We start from the raw sequence: 16,853 nt of genomic DNA, 5'->3' as shown, positions 1-16,853 counted from the left end.
TTTAAATATTTCTTATGAGAATGTTCTAAAATCCAGGCTGTAAGCCAGAGGGTGCTTTTCCTGCATTGTTGTCCCAGAATGGGGGCACCGAGAGTCAAATTAACACATTGTTTTATTCCCACAAAATACCCTATTATGGGCTGAACTGCGTCCCCCTAAAAGATATGTTCAAGTCCCAACCCCAGTCCTTGGGAATGTGACCTTATTTGGAAACAGGATCTTTGCAGATTTAATTAAGTTAAGGGTTTTGAGATGAGATCATTCTGGATTTAGGATGAGCCTTAAACCCAATGAGCAGTGTACAGTTAACCCTTGAACAAAACAAGTTGGAACTGCCCAGGTCCACTTATATATGGAGTTCTTCAATAATATACAGTTGGCCCTTCATATCCCTGGGTTTCATTCACATCCCTGGATTCAACCAACTACAGATTGAAAACAGTATTTTTGATCTCCGGGTGGGAACCGTGGATGCAAAGGGCCGACTGTATGAATTGTGAGGTGTCAACTTATATAAGGGACTCGAGCACCTGTGGATTTTGGTATCCGGGCAGGTCTGGAACCAATTGCCTGCAGATAGCAAAGGATGTAGTTAAGCTTTAGGTGAGTCAAAAGTTATACATGGGTTCCTGACTGCATGTGGGATAGGAGAGGGTTTGACACCCCAACCTCCACACTGTTCAAGAGTCAACTGTACTTATAAGGCGAGGAAAACTTCAGAGAGACAAAGAGCAACAGAGGAAAAAGCCACGTGAAGATGAAAGTAGTCATTGGATCAATTCTGCCACAGCTAAGGAATTGTGGCCTCTAAAACTGTGAAAAATAAAAATGTGTTGTTTTCAGCTAGCAAAAATGTTAATGATTTGTACCAGCAGCCCCAGAAAACTAATACAAACACTAAAACCTAAAATGCATAAGGATCAGCAAAGGCAAGACCACATGAAGATACACAGGAAGAAGAGAGCCACCTAGAAGCAAGAAAAGCATAAGGAGAAACCAATCCTGTCAAAACCTTGATCTTGGACTTCTCCAGAACCATAATAAAAATAAATTTCTGTTCTTTGAGCCAAATAAATGAATAAAATGCATAAGGATCAAAATATCTCCTTAATATAGAAAAGTTTATAAAAACAAGTTAAAATATGGCTTCAAAAAAACAAAGACAAATAGAAAAAAAGACAAAGGAGACAAATGCCATTTAAAACTAGATAACTGTGCCCTGCCATCATGGCTCAGTGGTTGAGCATCGACCTAAGAACCTGGAGGACACGGTTCGATTCCCGGTCAGGGCACACGCCTGGGTGGTGGGCTAGATCCCCAGTGTGGGGTATGCCAGATGCAGCCAATCAATAGATTCTCTCTCATCATTGGTGTTTCTCCCTCTCCCTTCCTCTCTGAAGTCAATAAAAATATATTTTAAAACTAGATAACTGTTTTTCATATATAACATTAGCACAGATTAAAAAGAACCAGAATGTGGGGAACTAGCTCTCTCCTCAATAAACTGACTTAAAACAATCTTGAGCCCTAACTGGTTTGGCTGAGTGGATAGAGCATCAGCCTGAGGACTAAGGGTCCCAGGTTCGATTCGGTCAAGGGCAAGTACCTTGGTTGCGGGCACATCCCCAGTGGGGAGTGTGCAGGAGGCAGCTGATCGATGTTTCTCTCTCATGGATGTTTCTAACTCTCTATTCCTCTCCCTTCCTCTCTGTAAAAAATCAATAAAATATATATTTTTTTAAATCTTGAATATAGAATGTAGTCAAGTGATTACAGCCCACCCTCTCCCAAAATCGCTGCACTCTTTTAATGAAATGCACTTGAACCCTTTATGTGCTTGGTTGAGGATCCAATTGGGCGAAGCTACCACCTGTGGGATTATGACTGAACACCTCCAAGACAGAACACCACCCAGGCAGAATGATAGGGTAGCGGCATGGGCTTCGGATAGCCACTCACTCTCCCTAAACCCAAGGAGCCACTGGTGGGAAAACTGGTGCTCAACCATTTTTAGATGACTGCTTCTGAGATGGGGTTTTCGCTCTTGCTGTGATCTTTTAAAAGTCAGCCCAAGACAAAGGGTTTGTTGAAAAAATAAATAACAAAAAAGAGGAATGCAGTTTCTCTGACAGATTTTTAAGCCTAAACACAAAATAGATCTTTGTTTACACTTTGAAAGTTTAACTCTCAGGAAAACTTAAGAATTAGGAAACGTAAGAAAGAAAAAAATAAAAACAATCCACACGTTCCTTAGGAGGTGGGGTTTCAAGAGGAGATAATGATAGTACAGTTGACATTTGGGATGTTAGGGGCACTGAGTCTCACGTAGTCAAAAATCCCCGTATAACTACTGACTCCCCCAAAACTTAACTACAGTCTTTTGATATCCACAGGTGACTGGATCTAGGTTCCAAGACCCCTGTGGATTCCCATATCCATGGATGCTGAAGTCCCTTATATAAAATGGCATACAACAATGCATACAGTCAGCCCTCTGCATCCACAAATTCCCAACCAAAGATTGAAAATGCCGTTTTCAATCCAAGATTGGTTAAATCTGCGAATGCAAAACCCTGGGATACAGAGGCCAAATGTATATTTACTGAAAACAATCTGCACATAAGAGGACCCACAAAGTTCACACTTGTGCTGTTCAAGGGTCAACTGTATTGGAAAGTCCCATCTGACTGGAGTCTAAGGAAAACAATAAGGTAACAAAGCACTCGGGACAATGGCGGAGCTGGGAGAGGCCAACAAAACAAAATTGCAGTGCCTACTGGCGGCTCAGCAGCGGAAGACACAGTTCACCACACAGGTACGGGACAGGGACCAGGGTAAAGAGAAACGAGGCTAAAGTACAGGTCCCAGGCACCCGCGGTGAGGTCACCCGATGTCCCTGCTACACCCGGTTCCCTCGCTAAAGAAACAAGTCGTGGCACCTCTGCTGCTGGTGCACCACTTCATGGAGCTACGTTGGATAAATGTGTGGAGAAGCCAGGGAATCGCCTAGACCAGTGGTCTGCAAACTCATCAGTCAACAGAGCCAAATATCAACAGTACAACGATTGAAATTTCTTTTGAGAGCCAAATTTTTTAAACTTAAACTATATAGGTAGGTACATTGTTATTAACTTAATTAGAGTACTCCTAAGTTTTAGGAAGAGCCACACTCAAGGGGCCAAAGAGCCGCATGTGGCTCGCGAGCCGCAGTTTGCCAATCACGGGCCTAGACTCTCGTACTGAAAATTGTCTCTCTAGCTCTGTGGACCACTTCATTGTCACTATTCTCGCCATCACCAGTCGTTTTGCCCAGAATGTACAGAAAGGAGGGCAGTAGGCCATTCCCTAGAAGAATGACAGAAGAAGCAAAGGGCTTGTTATTAAGCAGATTGAAGGGCCAGTAAGGGAAAGTTGTCACCCCACTGTCAGGTCAACTTCAGGCTATTACTAAGCCTGTTGGTGCTAAAAAGTAACAGATCAAAAATTCAAAGTGAAATTTATTTATTTAGAATTCAGAAACTCCACACTGTATCACAACAATTATTCAATAAGTGTGAGTTCGAGAGAAAAAAAAGCACTCTAAAGAAAGGGAAGTATGCTCTCCAAAAAATGGAAAGATAGCATCCTTCAAAGACTCTAACCAATGATTTTAACATCTGCCATTATCATATGTACCATATGATTTCACTTACATGTGGAATCTAAAGAACAAAATAAATAAACAAAACAGAAATAGACTCACAGATACAGAGAACATTTTGACAAGTTGCCAGAGTGGAGAAGGGTTGGGAGGCTGGGTAAAAAAGGTAAGGGATTAAGGAACATAAATTTGTAGTTACAAAACAGTCACAGGGATGTAAAGTATAGCATAGGGGCCCAACTGGTGTGGCTCAGTGGTTGAGCATCAACATGTTGGGGTTGCGGGCTCGATCCCTAGTGTGGGGCGTGCAGGAGGCAGCCAATCAATGATTTTCTCATCGTTGATGTTTCTCTCTCTGCCTCTCCCTACCTTTCTGAAATCAATAAAAATATATTTAAATAAATAAATAATAAAGTATAGCATAGGGAATATAGCCAATAATATTGTAATAAGTATATGTGGTGCCAGATGGGTACTAGATTTACAGGGGTGATCACTCATAAGTTATAAAAATGACTAAGCAATGGATTGTAGACCTGAAACTAATATAATATTGTACATCAATCATAATTGAAAAATAAAAATTATTTAAAAATAAATTAATAAAAATGCTATCAGAAAAGACTTTGTTATCATAGAACATTTAAAGAAAATGCAAATAAACTTACTCTGTCACAATGTAGAACAATACCCTTTGAACTTTCTGCCCCTTCTTTCTTTTTTTCAATTCTCAAGGTGTTAGAGGAAAATGGTAACACATCATCTACATACCTTCTACTATTTCCGTTATCTATAGAATTACCTAAAATATAAGAAAAATAATGAAGTAATGTCAAAGTTTCAGTAATTTAATGTAATAACTGTTTTTGCTGTTCAAATTATTTTATGTAAACCTAATACTTAGCTTTCATATAACAAATATAGCGATTTGCATGAGAGAGAAAATAACCAACAGTATGAGGCAACAGTAAGTGTGCCAAACTGCTACCATACAGAGAATTCATTTCTAATTCTCAAGCATCTGAATAGAGCACAATCATTTGTAATCTACAACCTACAGTATCCCCAATAATACCAGTGTCCTCAGGCATTATTAAAAGCTCTTTTGAGCATGATCCCTCTTGGGAGCATGCCCACGCCTTTCCCTTTCTCCTTTCCAGGCGAGTTATCTATGCCTTACTCTCTCCTAAGTTCCAAGAGCTCTTCTCCTGCCTCTGTAAATTGTTTCTTGAGCCTACGCAGCCCAGCTGGCTCATGTCTACTACCTCTGTAACTTTCTAAATAAACTCCCTCTTTTAATTTTTTTTTTTTTTAAAAAAAGCTCTTTTGAAAAGTTTCAGACTTTCAAGATTTGGGGGGATACAAGGATTAATACATATTAAATCATACCAAAGAAATGAGGGGATTTTTTGTAAAAAAATTAAAGTCAAAGAGAATTTAAAAACAAAGGAATCATATCAATACTTACTGGTCCCAGGGAGACAAACATGGCCTTGTTCAGACTCTCTGTGGGTTGTTTCAGAATTTCCTGAAGAGTGGGAGCCATGGGAAATCAGAGAGCTGTTATTTTCTGACTGAGATTTACAGTTTAAATTACCGTTTCCATTTGCCTGTTGAAAGAGTATCTTAGCTTTATGAATTTTTAAAATTAAAAACAAACATTTTGAGGGATAAAATATGGGGAGCAGACAATGTCTTCTTCATAGAAGGATGCCAAGGTAGTTGTAAAATGTAAAAATTGTTTCTGAGAGGCCTCAGCAATAATACTAAATCCAGTTCATAAAAGGCTGTTCAGGAATCAGAATGTTCACATGACCTTGATGTATCATCCCAGAGGACTTACTGATAACAAATGGGTAGGAGATATCTGGCTGACACATTAACCTAGATAATCAGACACAGCATCACTAATGGGACAAACAGACTTATATGTCCCCTGAGTGATGCAATGAGACGTACACATCACCCATGTTTAATCTTAATCTGTTCATGAGAAAAATGTTTAACCTGAATTCTTGCCAAATGTTTAATGTAATCAGAAGGGAGGAAATTCAGTCATTTTACAAAACAAGTCAGGGTATATACACATTGACTGTACTGTACTATTCTTTTAATTTTCTGTGTGATGGAAAGAGGAAGCAGGAACGGTGTTTCTCATCGGTTTATATTGAGGAAAAATAGAATTCCAAGAAAACCAAAAGCTTAAGTTTTATGTTAGAATCCAATGAGACCAGTAATAATTTTCTAATGTCAAATTCCTGAAAAACATAATAATTGGAACATACCAGACTGAGATCACCTATAGGCAACCTAAAATCTTTTTCTGGAAGTTCCTGTCCTTCTAGGTCTTCATATATCATTCCTGGAATTGCCAGTTGCTCAAAATAAGCCTCCAAATGATCATCATAAAACTCTTCATCATCAATATCATCATCTATTAGTAAATGGAGGAAAAATAGAACAGGCTTTAAAGTAGTGAATGAACTATAATTTAACCAAAAAGGTTGATAAGACAAATAAATCAATGATGATTTTAATATTCAACATGGAAAAACTTATCTTTTCTGTCTATAAATTATTATGAGGATTCCAATATAACTAAATATTTAACTTTCTTTGATAGGATAGCACAGAAATAAATCCTAGCATAAACCATATGTTAGGGTATAATAAATGTGGCATTAAAGATCAGTTGGAAAAAGGGCAAATAATTTAGAAAATGTTGTGGCAAATGAGTAACTATCCAAGAAGCGCAGAGAACCCCAAACAAAAGGAATCCAAAGAGGACCACACCAAGACATATCATAATTAAAATGCCAAGAGCAAAAGACAAAGAGAGAATCTTAAAAGCAGCAAGAGAAAGAGACTCAATTACCTACAAGGGAATACCCATACGACTGTCAGCTGATTTCTCAACAGAAACTTTGCAGGCCAGAAGGGAGTGGCAAGAAATATTCAAAGTGCTGAATACCAAGAACCTACAACCAAGAATACTTTATCCAGCAAAGCTATCATTCAGAATTGAAGGTCAGATAAAGAGCTTCACAGATAAGGAAAAGCTAAAGGAGTTCATCACCACTAAACCAGTATTATATGAAATGCTGAAAGGTATCCTTTAAGAGGAGGAAGAAGAAAAAGGTAAAGATACAAATTGTGAACAACAAACATGCATCTATCAACAAGTGAATCTAAGAATCAAGTGAATAAATAATCTGATGTACAGAATGAACTGGTGATTATAATGAATCAGGGACATAGAAAGGGAATGGACTGACTATTCTTGGGGGGGAAAGGGGAATGGGAGATGCGGGAAGAAACTGGACAAAAATCGTGCACCTATGGATGAGGACAGTGGGTGGGGAGTGAGGGCGGAGGGTGGGGTGGGAACTGGGAGGAGGGGAGTTATGGGGGGGAAAAAAAGAGGAACAAATGTAACCTGAACAATAAAGATTTAATTAAAAAAAAAGATTGAAAAAAAAGGATGGATAAGCCCATCATAAAAGTAAAAATAAATTCTAGATGAATAATAATTAAGTGTGAAACTTCAAACAATATGATCTTGAGAAAGAAGGAATTAAGGGAAAATAATGTAACAAAATTGAACCCTAATAGGCATGATTAAAAATAGTCAACCTCTACCAAAAGCAGAAAGTTGCAAATAAACAAATAAAAAAAAACACTGGGGCAGTGTTTTTGTTTGTTTGTCTTTGCAATGGTTTTTTAATGTTTCAACAACCAGCCCAGCAGGGGCAAGAATGGTTCAGTAAGTTATCACTGCCTTTTCAAGAGGATAATTTTGCAATCAACATTAAGAGCCTTAAAAGTACTCATAACCTTTGACTTAGTTATTCTACCTCTAAGAATCTAGCATACTCAAAGAAAGTTCTATTAAATTCAGGTCAACAATTCCTTATCCATAATTCCACCATCCAAAAATATCTAAAAACTTTAGCAGCAAAACTTGTCCTGAATTTAGTTTCTACTTATCCCACTCAGCCCATCAGCCTGGCCTTCAAAGCCATGAATAATTTGATCCCTGCCTCCTTTTCTGGATTACTCTCCAATTCAGATTCCTACAAGTGCTGTAAATATGCCACACAAAACTACTGGCTATTCCCCAAACATTGGCTATATCCGCCCCCCCCGCCCACCACCACCACCACAGGATCTTTTGCTGAAGTTATTCCCACTTCCTGTACTTCTCTTCCCATGCCTTCGTTAAGGCCTATCACAGGCCTTTGCAAGAAGGAGGAAAAATTGTGTCCTTTCAGTAAAGCTTCACAGATAGCTTCTTCAATCAGAATTAATTTGTCACCCTCCCATGATTCTTGCACAATTTGTACTAAGGAACACATAATATACATAATACAGTTGGATGTTTAGCTATGCATCTCTTCTCTTATTTGGCAGGTCTTTCAGAAAGCAGAGGCCAAATATTTCATGGTTCCCCCAATTTCTTAACATACTGCTTTATACTGAAGTGGAACCTAGGGTTACTACTTTGTACCCTTATGATACTAAACTCAGGGATAAGCACAATCATATCAGGATTGATACATAGAAATGCTTCAAAAGTCCATCATTTAACAGAAGAAGCCATTTGAGTGCTGGAAGATAGGAAGAAAGGAGAAAGCAAAGAAACAAAAATCTGGCATAGGAACAACTGCAACCAAGAAGCAGAAAGACACAGAATGTCAACATAAGGGCTAGGAAAACACATTACATTACAGTACCAGAAGAGTCATCCAAGCTTGCCAGTGACATAAGTTTTTCATTTTCTATTAAACTAGTATGGCTTAAGTCATTGTTTGAATTCTTCCCTTCAAAATGTTTTCCAGCATCAGGAACAACAATCTATAAGAAATAAAATGCATGTAAGAGAAGCACACTCACAGCTTTGAAGACCATAGTACGTACAAGGCTGCAAAAAGGATCACCAATGTGCTCAGTATCTATGATTCACAATTTGGGCAATGAAGGCCTAGTTGTTTTATATCCGTAATAACTTTCTTCCTACCTTGATGCCACCTCCCTTCCCCTGACCCATCCAATAAGACATCCTTAAAATTTAATATTTCAAAATGTGCACATGCTTGAAAGACCTAGAAATATAGTTGGTATACTAATATACGATTGAATTTGAGCAAAACAGGCTTGCGATAGAAGTGAAAATAATAGCAAAGTGGCTCAGCAACCTACAATGGAAAAATGGATTTCTCTGCTCCTCAACCCAGGAACCAAGTAACCCTAAGGACACTAAGGCCCAGAATAAAATGTAACGTTTTCTTCTAAGTGTTGATTTTATTTCATAATCATATTATATATCAAGCAATACCACCTTAAGAATTAACTTGCAAAATGCACATTAATTTTTAAGATTAAACGCATGGGCTCTCAATGCAACTGCACACTTGTAGAGGGCAGCACAGCCTTATTATGCTCATAAAGATCTAAGGCACCAAGGACTACTGTTGTGGAATTTAAGTTCTGTGTGTTGAAATTTTTTATAATAAAAATTAGAGAAAAACCTGTATGAGGAAGAACAATATGTAAAACACCTCTGCCTTTTTGGTCATGGATGCTACAGAGAACTCGATCCATTCTGCCATCTGTGGTGTCTTACATAAGGGCCAACTGAACTAGAGAGACGCTGGAAAACTTCCTTATTTTGCGAAGGTGGTGTAGTTCTTACAGTTTAGATTATGAGATCTATCAAAACATATTTCTTTCACTGCCCTGGACACCAGGACAGTCAAAGCCAAAACAAAAGTCAAATGCAGTAGTAGCTCCCTCTGGTCCAGGTTTTTAAATACACTTATTTAAAACTAAAAAAGTGCTATCACTTTTTCATTTTCTTTTTATTAAATATCTCATGTTTCTATACTTGTTTTCCTGCTTTCAAGTTTTATGGTCCCCCTCTTATCATCAATGATATCTAATGTTTTTAGGAAATCAATTCTTCAACCATCCTAAGAAAATAAATTACATATTGAAGGGAAAAGGTATGTTCTCTCTTCTCAGAAACCATTGCTTCTAAATGTCCAAAGAAATCTGCTTTCTGATTCAATTTCAATTTGACCACATCTGAACTTCCTATAAAAAGCAGCTCTCACACTGAAGCGATCAGTGGTTACACACAGGAAGTAGGCTTATGGAACAGGAGTCAACAAATACTTTCGGTAAAGGGCCAGATAGTAAATATTTCAGGTTTTGCTAGCATAGTCTCTGTCACAACTTCTCAACTCAGCTGTCGTAGCCATAAACAATACAGAAACAAATGAGCATGGCTGAGTTCCAATAGAACTTTACACAAACAGGCAGCAGATGGGTAGCACTACTTCAACTTCCCAGTTACTTAAAGCAGTACCTTGGAATTTTGCTATTTACAAGTAGAAGACTATTTACAAATAGAAGACTTCTATTATTAGTACTACTTAGCACTTATATATGTGAAATAGGAACTTACTCTGGATGTTAAAAACAAACATAAAAAAGATTACCTTGTAAAGTGAAATAAAAAAATGAAAAAAAATTACTTTAAGCCCTTTTGTAATCATTTTATAAAAACTACCTTAAAAATTCTTATGAAAGTAAAACAAAAATTCCATCTCTGTTTTATAAGTTTTAAAAGTACTTAGTTTACGTTTTGTAAACAAGTCTCATAAATATGAGACTATAGGCTTAAAATCCAACCTCACTGTTTATGTTGAACGTAAACTGCTTATCTGCTCAACACCCCTTCCTTTGAGGAGCCCACATCTTTTTTCTTCATATGGTCCTGGTATGGTTGCCAGTCACATTCTTCTATCTGTGTATGTACGGTGCACACGTACACACATACACAGGTTTGGCTCAGTGGATAGAGCGTCGGCCTGCGGACTGAAGGGTTCCAGGTTCGATTCCGGTCAAGGGCATGTACCTGGGTTGCGGGCACATCCCCAGTGGGAGATGTGCAGGAGGCAGCTGATCGATGTTTCTAACTCTCTATCTCTCTCACTTCCTCTCTGTAAAAAATCAATAAAATATATTTTAAAAAAAAGAGTATAGGCCTGAGTCACCTACACATGAAGATAGTTGTCCCTCTCATTCAACAAATTATTGAGTATGTGTGAACAATGTGGCAGGCACACAGGATACACTAAACAAAACAAAGAGAAAGCCTTACCCTGATGGAGCCAACATTCTAGAGGGAACCAGCACAGAATGAAGTAGAGCAGAGGGACAGCCAGTCCATATGACACAAGGAGCCCAGGAATAGACAGCCCCGAGTCTAGCACTACTTCAACTTCCCAGTTACTTAAAGCAGTACCTTGGATTTTTGCTGTTACTTAAAGCAGTACCTTGGAATTTTGCTATTTACAAGTAGAAGACTATTTACAAATAGAAGACTTCTATTATTAGTACTACTTAGCACTTATATATGTGAAATAGGAACTTACTCCGGATGTTAAAAACAAACATAAAAAAGATTACCTTGTTCTCATTATTCATCCACGATCGTAAACAAACATCAATAGGTGAGTCTATTTAAGAGAACAAAAACAAAAACTGAGAGATCGAGTTATTTTATCAACCAAATATCCAATAATATTTAAAGATAGAAAATTAATCAACTGAACACTTCTTCCTTTAAGTAGAACACAGCACTTTTTTTAAATCCTCACCCAAGGATATTTTTGCCATTTATTTTTCAGACAGAATGGAAGGGAGGGGAGGAGGGAAAGAGAGAGAGAGAAAGAGAGAGAGAGAGGCAGCTGATCGATGTTTCTAACTCTCTATCTCTCTCACTTCCTCTCTGTAAAAAATCAATAAAATATATTTTAAAAAAAAGAGTATAGGCCTGAGTCACCTACACATGAAGATAGTTGTCCCTCTCATTCAACAAATTATTGAGTATGTGTGAACAATGTGGCAGGCACACAGGATACACTAAACAAAACAAAGAGAAAGCCTTACCCTGATGGAGCCAACATTCTAGAGGGAACCAGCACAGAATGAAGTAGAGCAGAGGGACAGCCAGTCCATATGACACAAGGAGCCCAGGAATAGACAGCCCCGAGTCTAGCACTACTTCAACTTCCCAGTTACTTAAAGCAGTACCTTGGAATTTTGCTATTTACAAGTAGAAGACTATTTACAAATAGAAGACTTCTATTATTAGTACTACTTAGCACTTATATATGTGAAATAGGAACTTACTCCGGATGTTAAAAACAAACATAAAAAAGATTACCTTGTAAAGTGAAATAAAAAAATGAAAAAAAAAAAAAAGATTACCTTGTTCTCATTATTCATCCACGATCGTAAACAAACATCAATAGGTGAGTCTATTTAAGAGAACAAAAACAAAAACTGAGAGATCGAGTTATTTTATCAACCAAATATCCAATAATATTTAAAGATAGAAAATTAATCAACTGAACACTTCTTCCTTTAAGTAGAACACAGCACTTTTTTTAAATCCTCACCCAAGGATATTTTTGCCATTTATTTTTCAGACAGAATGGAAGGGAGGGGAGGAGGGAAAGAGAGAGAGAGAAAGAGAGAGAGAGAGAGAGAGAGAGAGAGAGAGAGACATCGATTGGTTGCCTCCCACCTATGCCATAACTGGGGCCACAAATCAAACCCAAACCAAAGTATGTGCCCTTGACCTGGAATCAAACCTTTCACCCTTGGGTCCACAGGCCAATGTTCTAACCACTGAGAAAACCAGCCAGGGCAGAACACAGTACGTTTAAATGATGCTCTGGAACCCATTAATTAAGTTTTAAAAAAACAACTATTAAAATGGAAGGGTAAAAAATTATTCACATGCCCCAAACACTTCAATATGAATCTAATAAACCTTTAAAGAGCTTCTGCTTTACAGAGGATATTGGGAAGAGAGGAAAATGACACCCTGGGTAAGCAAACAGAATCCAAATTCTGAGGCAATCTACACAGGGACTAACCTAGCCTATCTCAACAAGACATTGATTTAAAAGACACACCAAATGGACCATGACATAATATAACCTTCCTTGAACTCAAATTCAAGCAACTGAGATAATTAGTAAATTGAATATGGACTACAGTACCATATGGTAATAAAAAAATTAAGTTTTTTAGTGGTCTTTAATAGCACTGTAGTTACGCAAGAAAATGTCCATAATTTCAGAGATACACACTGAAATATCCTATATAATAAAAGCATAATGTGCAAATTGACTGAACGGTGGAATGACTGGTCATTATTTTATCAACCAAATATCCAATAATATTTAAAGATTGCAAATTAATCAACTGAACATAGCACTTTTTTAAAAATCCTCACCCAAGGATATTTTTGCCATTTCTTTTTCAGACAGAATGGAAGGGAGGGGAGGAAGGAAAGAGAGAGAGAGAAAGAGAGAGAGAGAGAGAGAGAGAAACATCCATGTGAGAGAGACACATCGATTGGTTGTCTCCCACATATGCCATGACTGGAGCCACAAATCAAACCCAAACCAAAGTATGTGCCCCTGACCTGGAATCAAACCTTTCACCCTAAACCATCAGTTGGACATCCCCTGAGGGCTCCCGGACTGCGAGAGGGTGCAGAACAGGCTGAGGGACCTCCCTGAGTGCACGAATTTTTGTGCACCAGGCCTCTAGTGTAGGAATAAAATGTCTGGAATTTTTAAATAACAGGAAAAAAAAGTAATAAAATACAGAAGAGCTGAAGCAAGTATGACAAAATTTTATACTAAATGAAACTGTGGGATAGGTATATGGGGAGTTTTTAACTGACAGAAAATTTATAGATCATAAAATCACCCTCTGAAAGTGTCAAATTCAGTGGTTTTTAGTATATTCACAAGGTTGTACAACCATATTCACTCTAGTTCCAAAAGAGTGTCATTGCTCCTGAAAAAAAACACTGTACCCATTAGCAGTCACTCCCCTTTCTCCCTTCCCCCCAGGCCTTAGTAACCACTAATCTACATCCTATCGATTTGCCTTTTATGTATCTATAGATTTACCTATGAATCAATAGAAATATACAACATATGGCCCTTTGTGTATGTCTTCTTCACTTAGCATAGTGTTTCCAAGGTTCATCCATATTACAGCGCTTATCAATACTTCACTCCTTTTGATGGCTGAATACTACTCCATTGTATGGATATACACTACATTTTGTTTATACATGCATCAGTTGATGGAAATTTAAGTTGTTTCCATTTTTTGGCTATTGTGACTAATGCTGCTATGAAGATTCATGTTGAAGTTTTTGTATGGACATATATTTTCATTTCTCTTCGGTATACCCTTAGGACTAGAATTGCTGAATCACATGGCAACACTATACTTAACATCTGAAAAACTGTCAAACTATTTTCACAGCAGCTGTACCATTTTACAGCCCTACGAGCAATAGATGAGGATTTAAATTTCTCCAAATCCTCATCAACACTTGCTATTTTCCATCTTTTTTATTACAGCTATTCTTGTAGGTGTGAAGTGGTATCTCGTGATTTTGATTTGCTTGTCTCTGATGACTAAAGATTTGAGCGTCTTTTCATGTTTATAGGCCAGATGTACAACTTCTTTAGGGAACTGTTTATTGAAATCCTTTGCCCATTTACACAGTATTGGGTTGTCTTTTTATTGAGTTGTAAGACTTCATATATATTGAATGCTAGTCCTTTATATAAGATTTTCATATATTTTCTCCCAAATTATAATTGTCTTTTCACTGTCTTAATAGTATCTTTTGAAGCACAAAATTTTTCAATTTTTATAAAGTCCAATTTATCTCTTTTTTCTTGTATTACTTGTGAGTGTGAGGAGTTAAGACTATTCTACTCATATATATATTTGACATTTTTCATTCAGAGAAATACAAACATCCCTTCAATTTTTTAATGGAAACATATAAATGCATTTAATTCATCAATCTTATAATATGGCTCAAGCAAGGCCTTTTGAGTACTGAATCAGAGTTGAGTTACAGGATATCTTTGCTACATAAGCTTGTATATAGTTTTCAATTTCTTGTCTTTTTTTTTTTTAATCCTCACCAAAAGATATTTTTCCATTGATTTTTAGGGAGAGTGGAAGAGAGACGGAAAGACAGAGAGAAATATCAATGTGAGAGAAATACATTGATTGGTTGCTTCTTGCATGTGCCTCGACCAGGCCCCGGCTGGGAAGGAGCCTGCAACCGAGGTATGTGCCCGTGACCGGAATCGAACCTGGGACCCTTCAGTCTGAAGGCCAACGCTCCATCCACTGAGCCAAACCGGCTAGGGCTCAATTTCTCATCTTTACTTCTTTGAAAAAAGAATGTAGAGTACTTAAAAGCAATCTGACAGCAAAAACCTGTAAATTTATTTATTTATTTTACAATTTTCCCCACATTTTTGTAGTTTCTTTCCCAAATCTAATTTAAAGCAATTTTTAATAGGTTTCCAAAGTGTTCAGCCCTGGCCAGGTGGTTCAGTTGGTTGGAGCATCATCCCGTACACCAAAAAGGTTGCAGGTTCAATCCCCAGTCAGGGTGCATACAGGGGCAACCAATCAATGTTTCTCTCTCACATCGATGCTTCTCTCTCTCTCTCTCTCTTCCCCTCCCCCCTCTCTAAAATCAATAAAAACATATCCTTGGGTGAGGCTTAAAAATAATAAATATAGCCCGGCTGAGGAAGCTCAGAGGTTGAGCATCGACCTATGAACCAGGAGGTCATGGTTCGATTCCCAGTCAGGGCACATGCCCGGGTTGTGGGTTCGATCCCCAGTGTGGGGCGTGCAGAAGACAGCCGATCGATGATTCTCTCTGATCACTGATGTTTCTATCTCTTTCTCCCTCTCCTTTCCTCTCTGAAATCAATAAAAATATTAAATAATAATAATAATATGTATTATAATAAAAGTCAGGTTCCCTTTATTAAAAAAGTGTTCAACTTGATTTTCTTAGAAAAATTAATTTTAGAATTAATAATACTTATAAAAATAAGTTTAGGAACAAAAAGGACTATTAATAAGAATATAAATTAATTGGGGAGAAATGTAAAAGGTGTATTAGAAACAGCCTCCTTGTCGTGAACATAACGTGTGCTGTGGCTATCAGACAGCATGATTTCCGCAGCAAAGATTTCAGCTTAATCCGCCAAGACAATTAAAAGATTAAGAGACCTTTTCCTATACAGGATTATAGACATGATATTAATAGGTAAATGTCAAACCAAAGCATTTCCGGTTGAAAGTATCATAGCTTAAGATAAAATACCAGTCCATGGAGGGGGCTAAATGGAGGGGGGAGAATGGAGGACATCTGTAATACTGTCAACAATTTAAAAATAAATAAATAAATACCGGTCCAAAGACAGAGAAATGAGAAAAGAAAAGAAAATATATACATTAGTAATTTCTTATACTTCAGTACCTTGTACTTGGTCCAGTGGTAAAATCTTTACACAAGGATCTTGCCTGTGAAAGGATTCCGCAGTGTTAGCCTCCTCCTCTTCAGTTTTTGCTCGATTGTTGGGGAAAGCTGACTCTTTGAGGACAGCATCTGACAAATGTTGACTTTCTATATGGCTCTTTCTCCTAGAAACAGAAATTTTTTTACTAGGGAACGGAATAATGATGAAATGTTAGTTACCTTGGATAAATCTATAAAATATCCATTAATCGGTTATGTATTTTGTCTTTCAAAAAGAAAAAGTAAATACCGTGAAAAGAAACATTTCTGGGACCAGCCAGAAACTACAACTGGAAACATTATGTGTATTACTGGGGACTGTATCATCATTTTGGGTCCAGTGATGGACAGTCTACTAAAATCAAATACATTACCATACTGCTACTATGCTTCTCAAGTGATAAAATGAGGGGGTTTTTTCTTTCCCAAATATTTATCTCTGAACCTATCATATCTAGAGAAAAAGTCAGCTTTCTAAAAACAAGACAGTCTTAAAGGATACTAGTATATTTGCCAAACAGCTGATTTTCTGAATTATTGAATGTTTTAAAAGTGTTCTGTTAGTTAGTCCCTGCCACTGTTCTTATCACCATCTTTCTATCTACCTCTGTTGTTTAATGTATGAATGAAAATGTTTTTCCTTAAAGATAGTTTTCCTCCCAATCTACTGCAAAAGCTCTTGGGTGTGTGCAGCTCACTCAGCCATTGCACCAGCAGGAGGGTAGGGATGGAACTGCAAGAAGAAGCCTCTTAATCAGTGGTTCCCAA

General features: G+C 37.5%; 1 protein-coding gene across 2 annotated transcripts in view; it reads right to left on the bottom strand.

The window, feature by feature from the left end:
- CEP192 (centrosomal protein 192kDa) overlaps positions 1 to 16,853 on the bottom strand; it is a 107,746-nt gene that overhangs the window by 76,883 nt on the left and 14,010 nt on the right. For both annotated transcript variants that reach the window (XM_014540285.1, XM_014540286.1), the window contains exons 4-9: positions 16,047 to 16,210; positions 11,918 to 11,967; positions 8,374 to 8,494; positions 5,926 to 6,074; positions 5,109 to 5,250; positions 4,309 to 4,442 (exon numbers count right to left, since the gene is read on the bottom strand). In XM_014540285.1, the coding sequence (XP_014395771.1) occupies positions 4,309 to 4,442; positions 5,109 to 5,250; positions 5,926 to 6,074; positions 8,374 to 8,494; positions 11,918 to 11,967; positions 16,047 to 16,210 (760 nt within the window). The remainder of the gene's footprint in view (positions 1 to 4,308; positions 4,443 to 5,108; positions 5,251 to 5,925; positions 6,075 to 8,373; positions 8,495 to 11,917; positions 11,968 to 16,046; positions 16,211 to 16,853) is intronic.

This window comes from Myotis brandtii, unplaced genomic scaffold (genome assembly GCF_000412655.1).
Source record: "Myotis brandtii unplaced genomic scaffold, ASM41265v1 scaffold240, whole genome shotgun sequence".
NCBI lineage: Eukaryota > Metazoa > Chordata > Mammalia > Chiroptera > Vespertilionidae > Myotis > Myotis brandtii.
The sequence above is the reverse complement of the archived record's forward strand: the minus strand, read 5'-3'. Positions and strand labels throughout refer to the sequence as shown.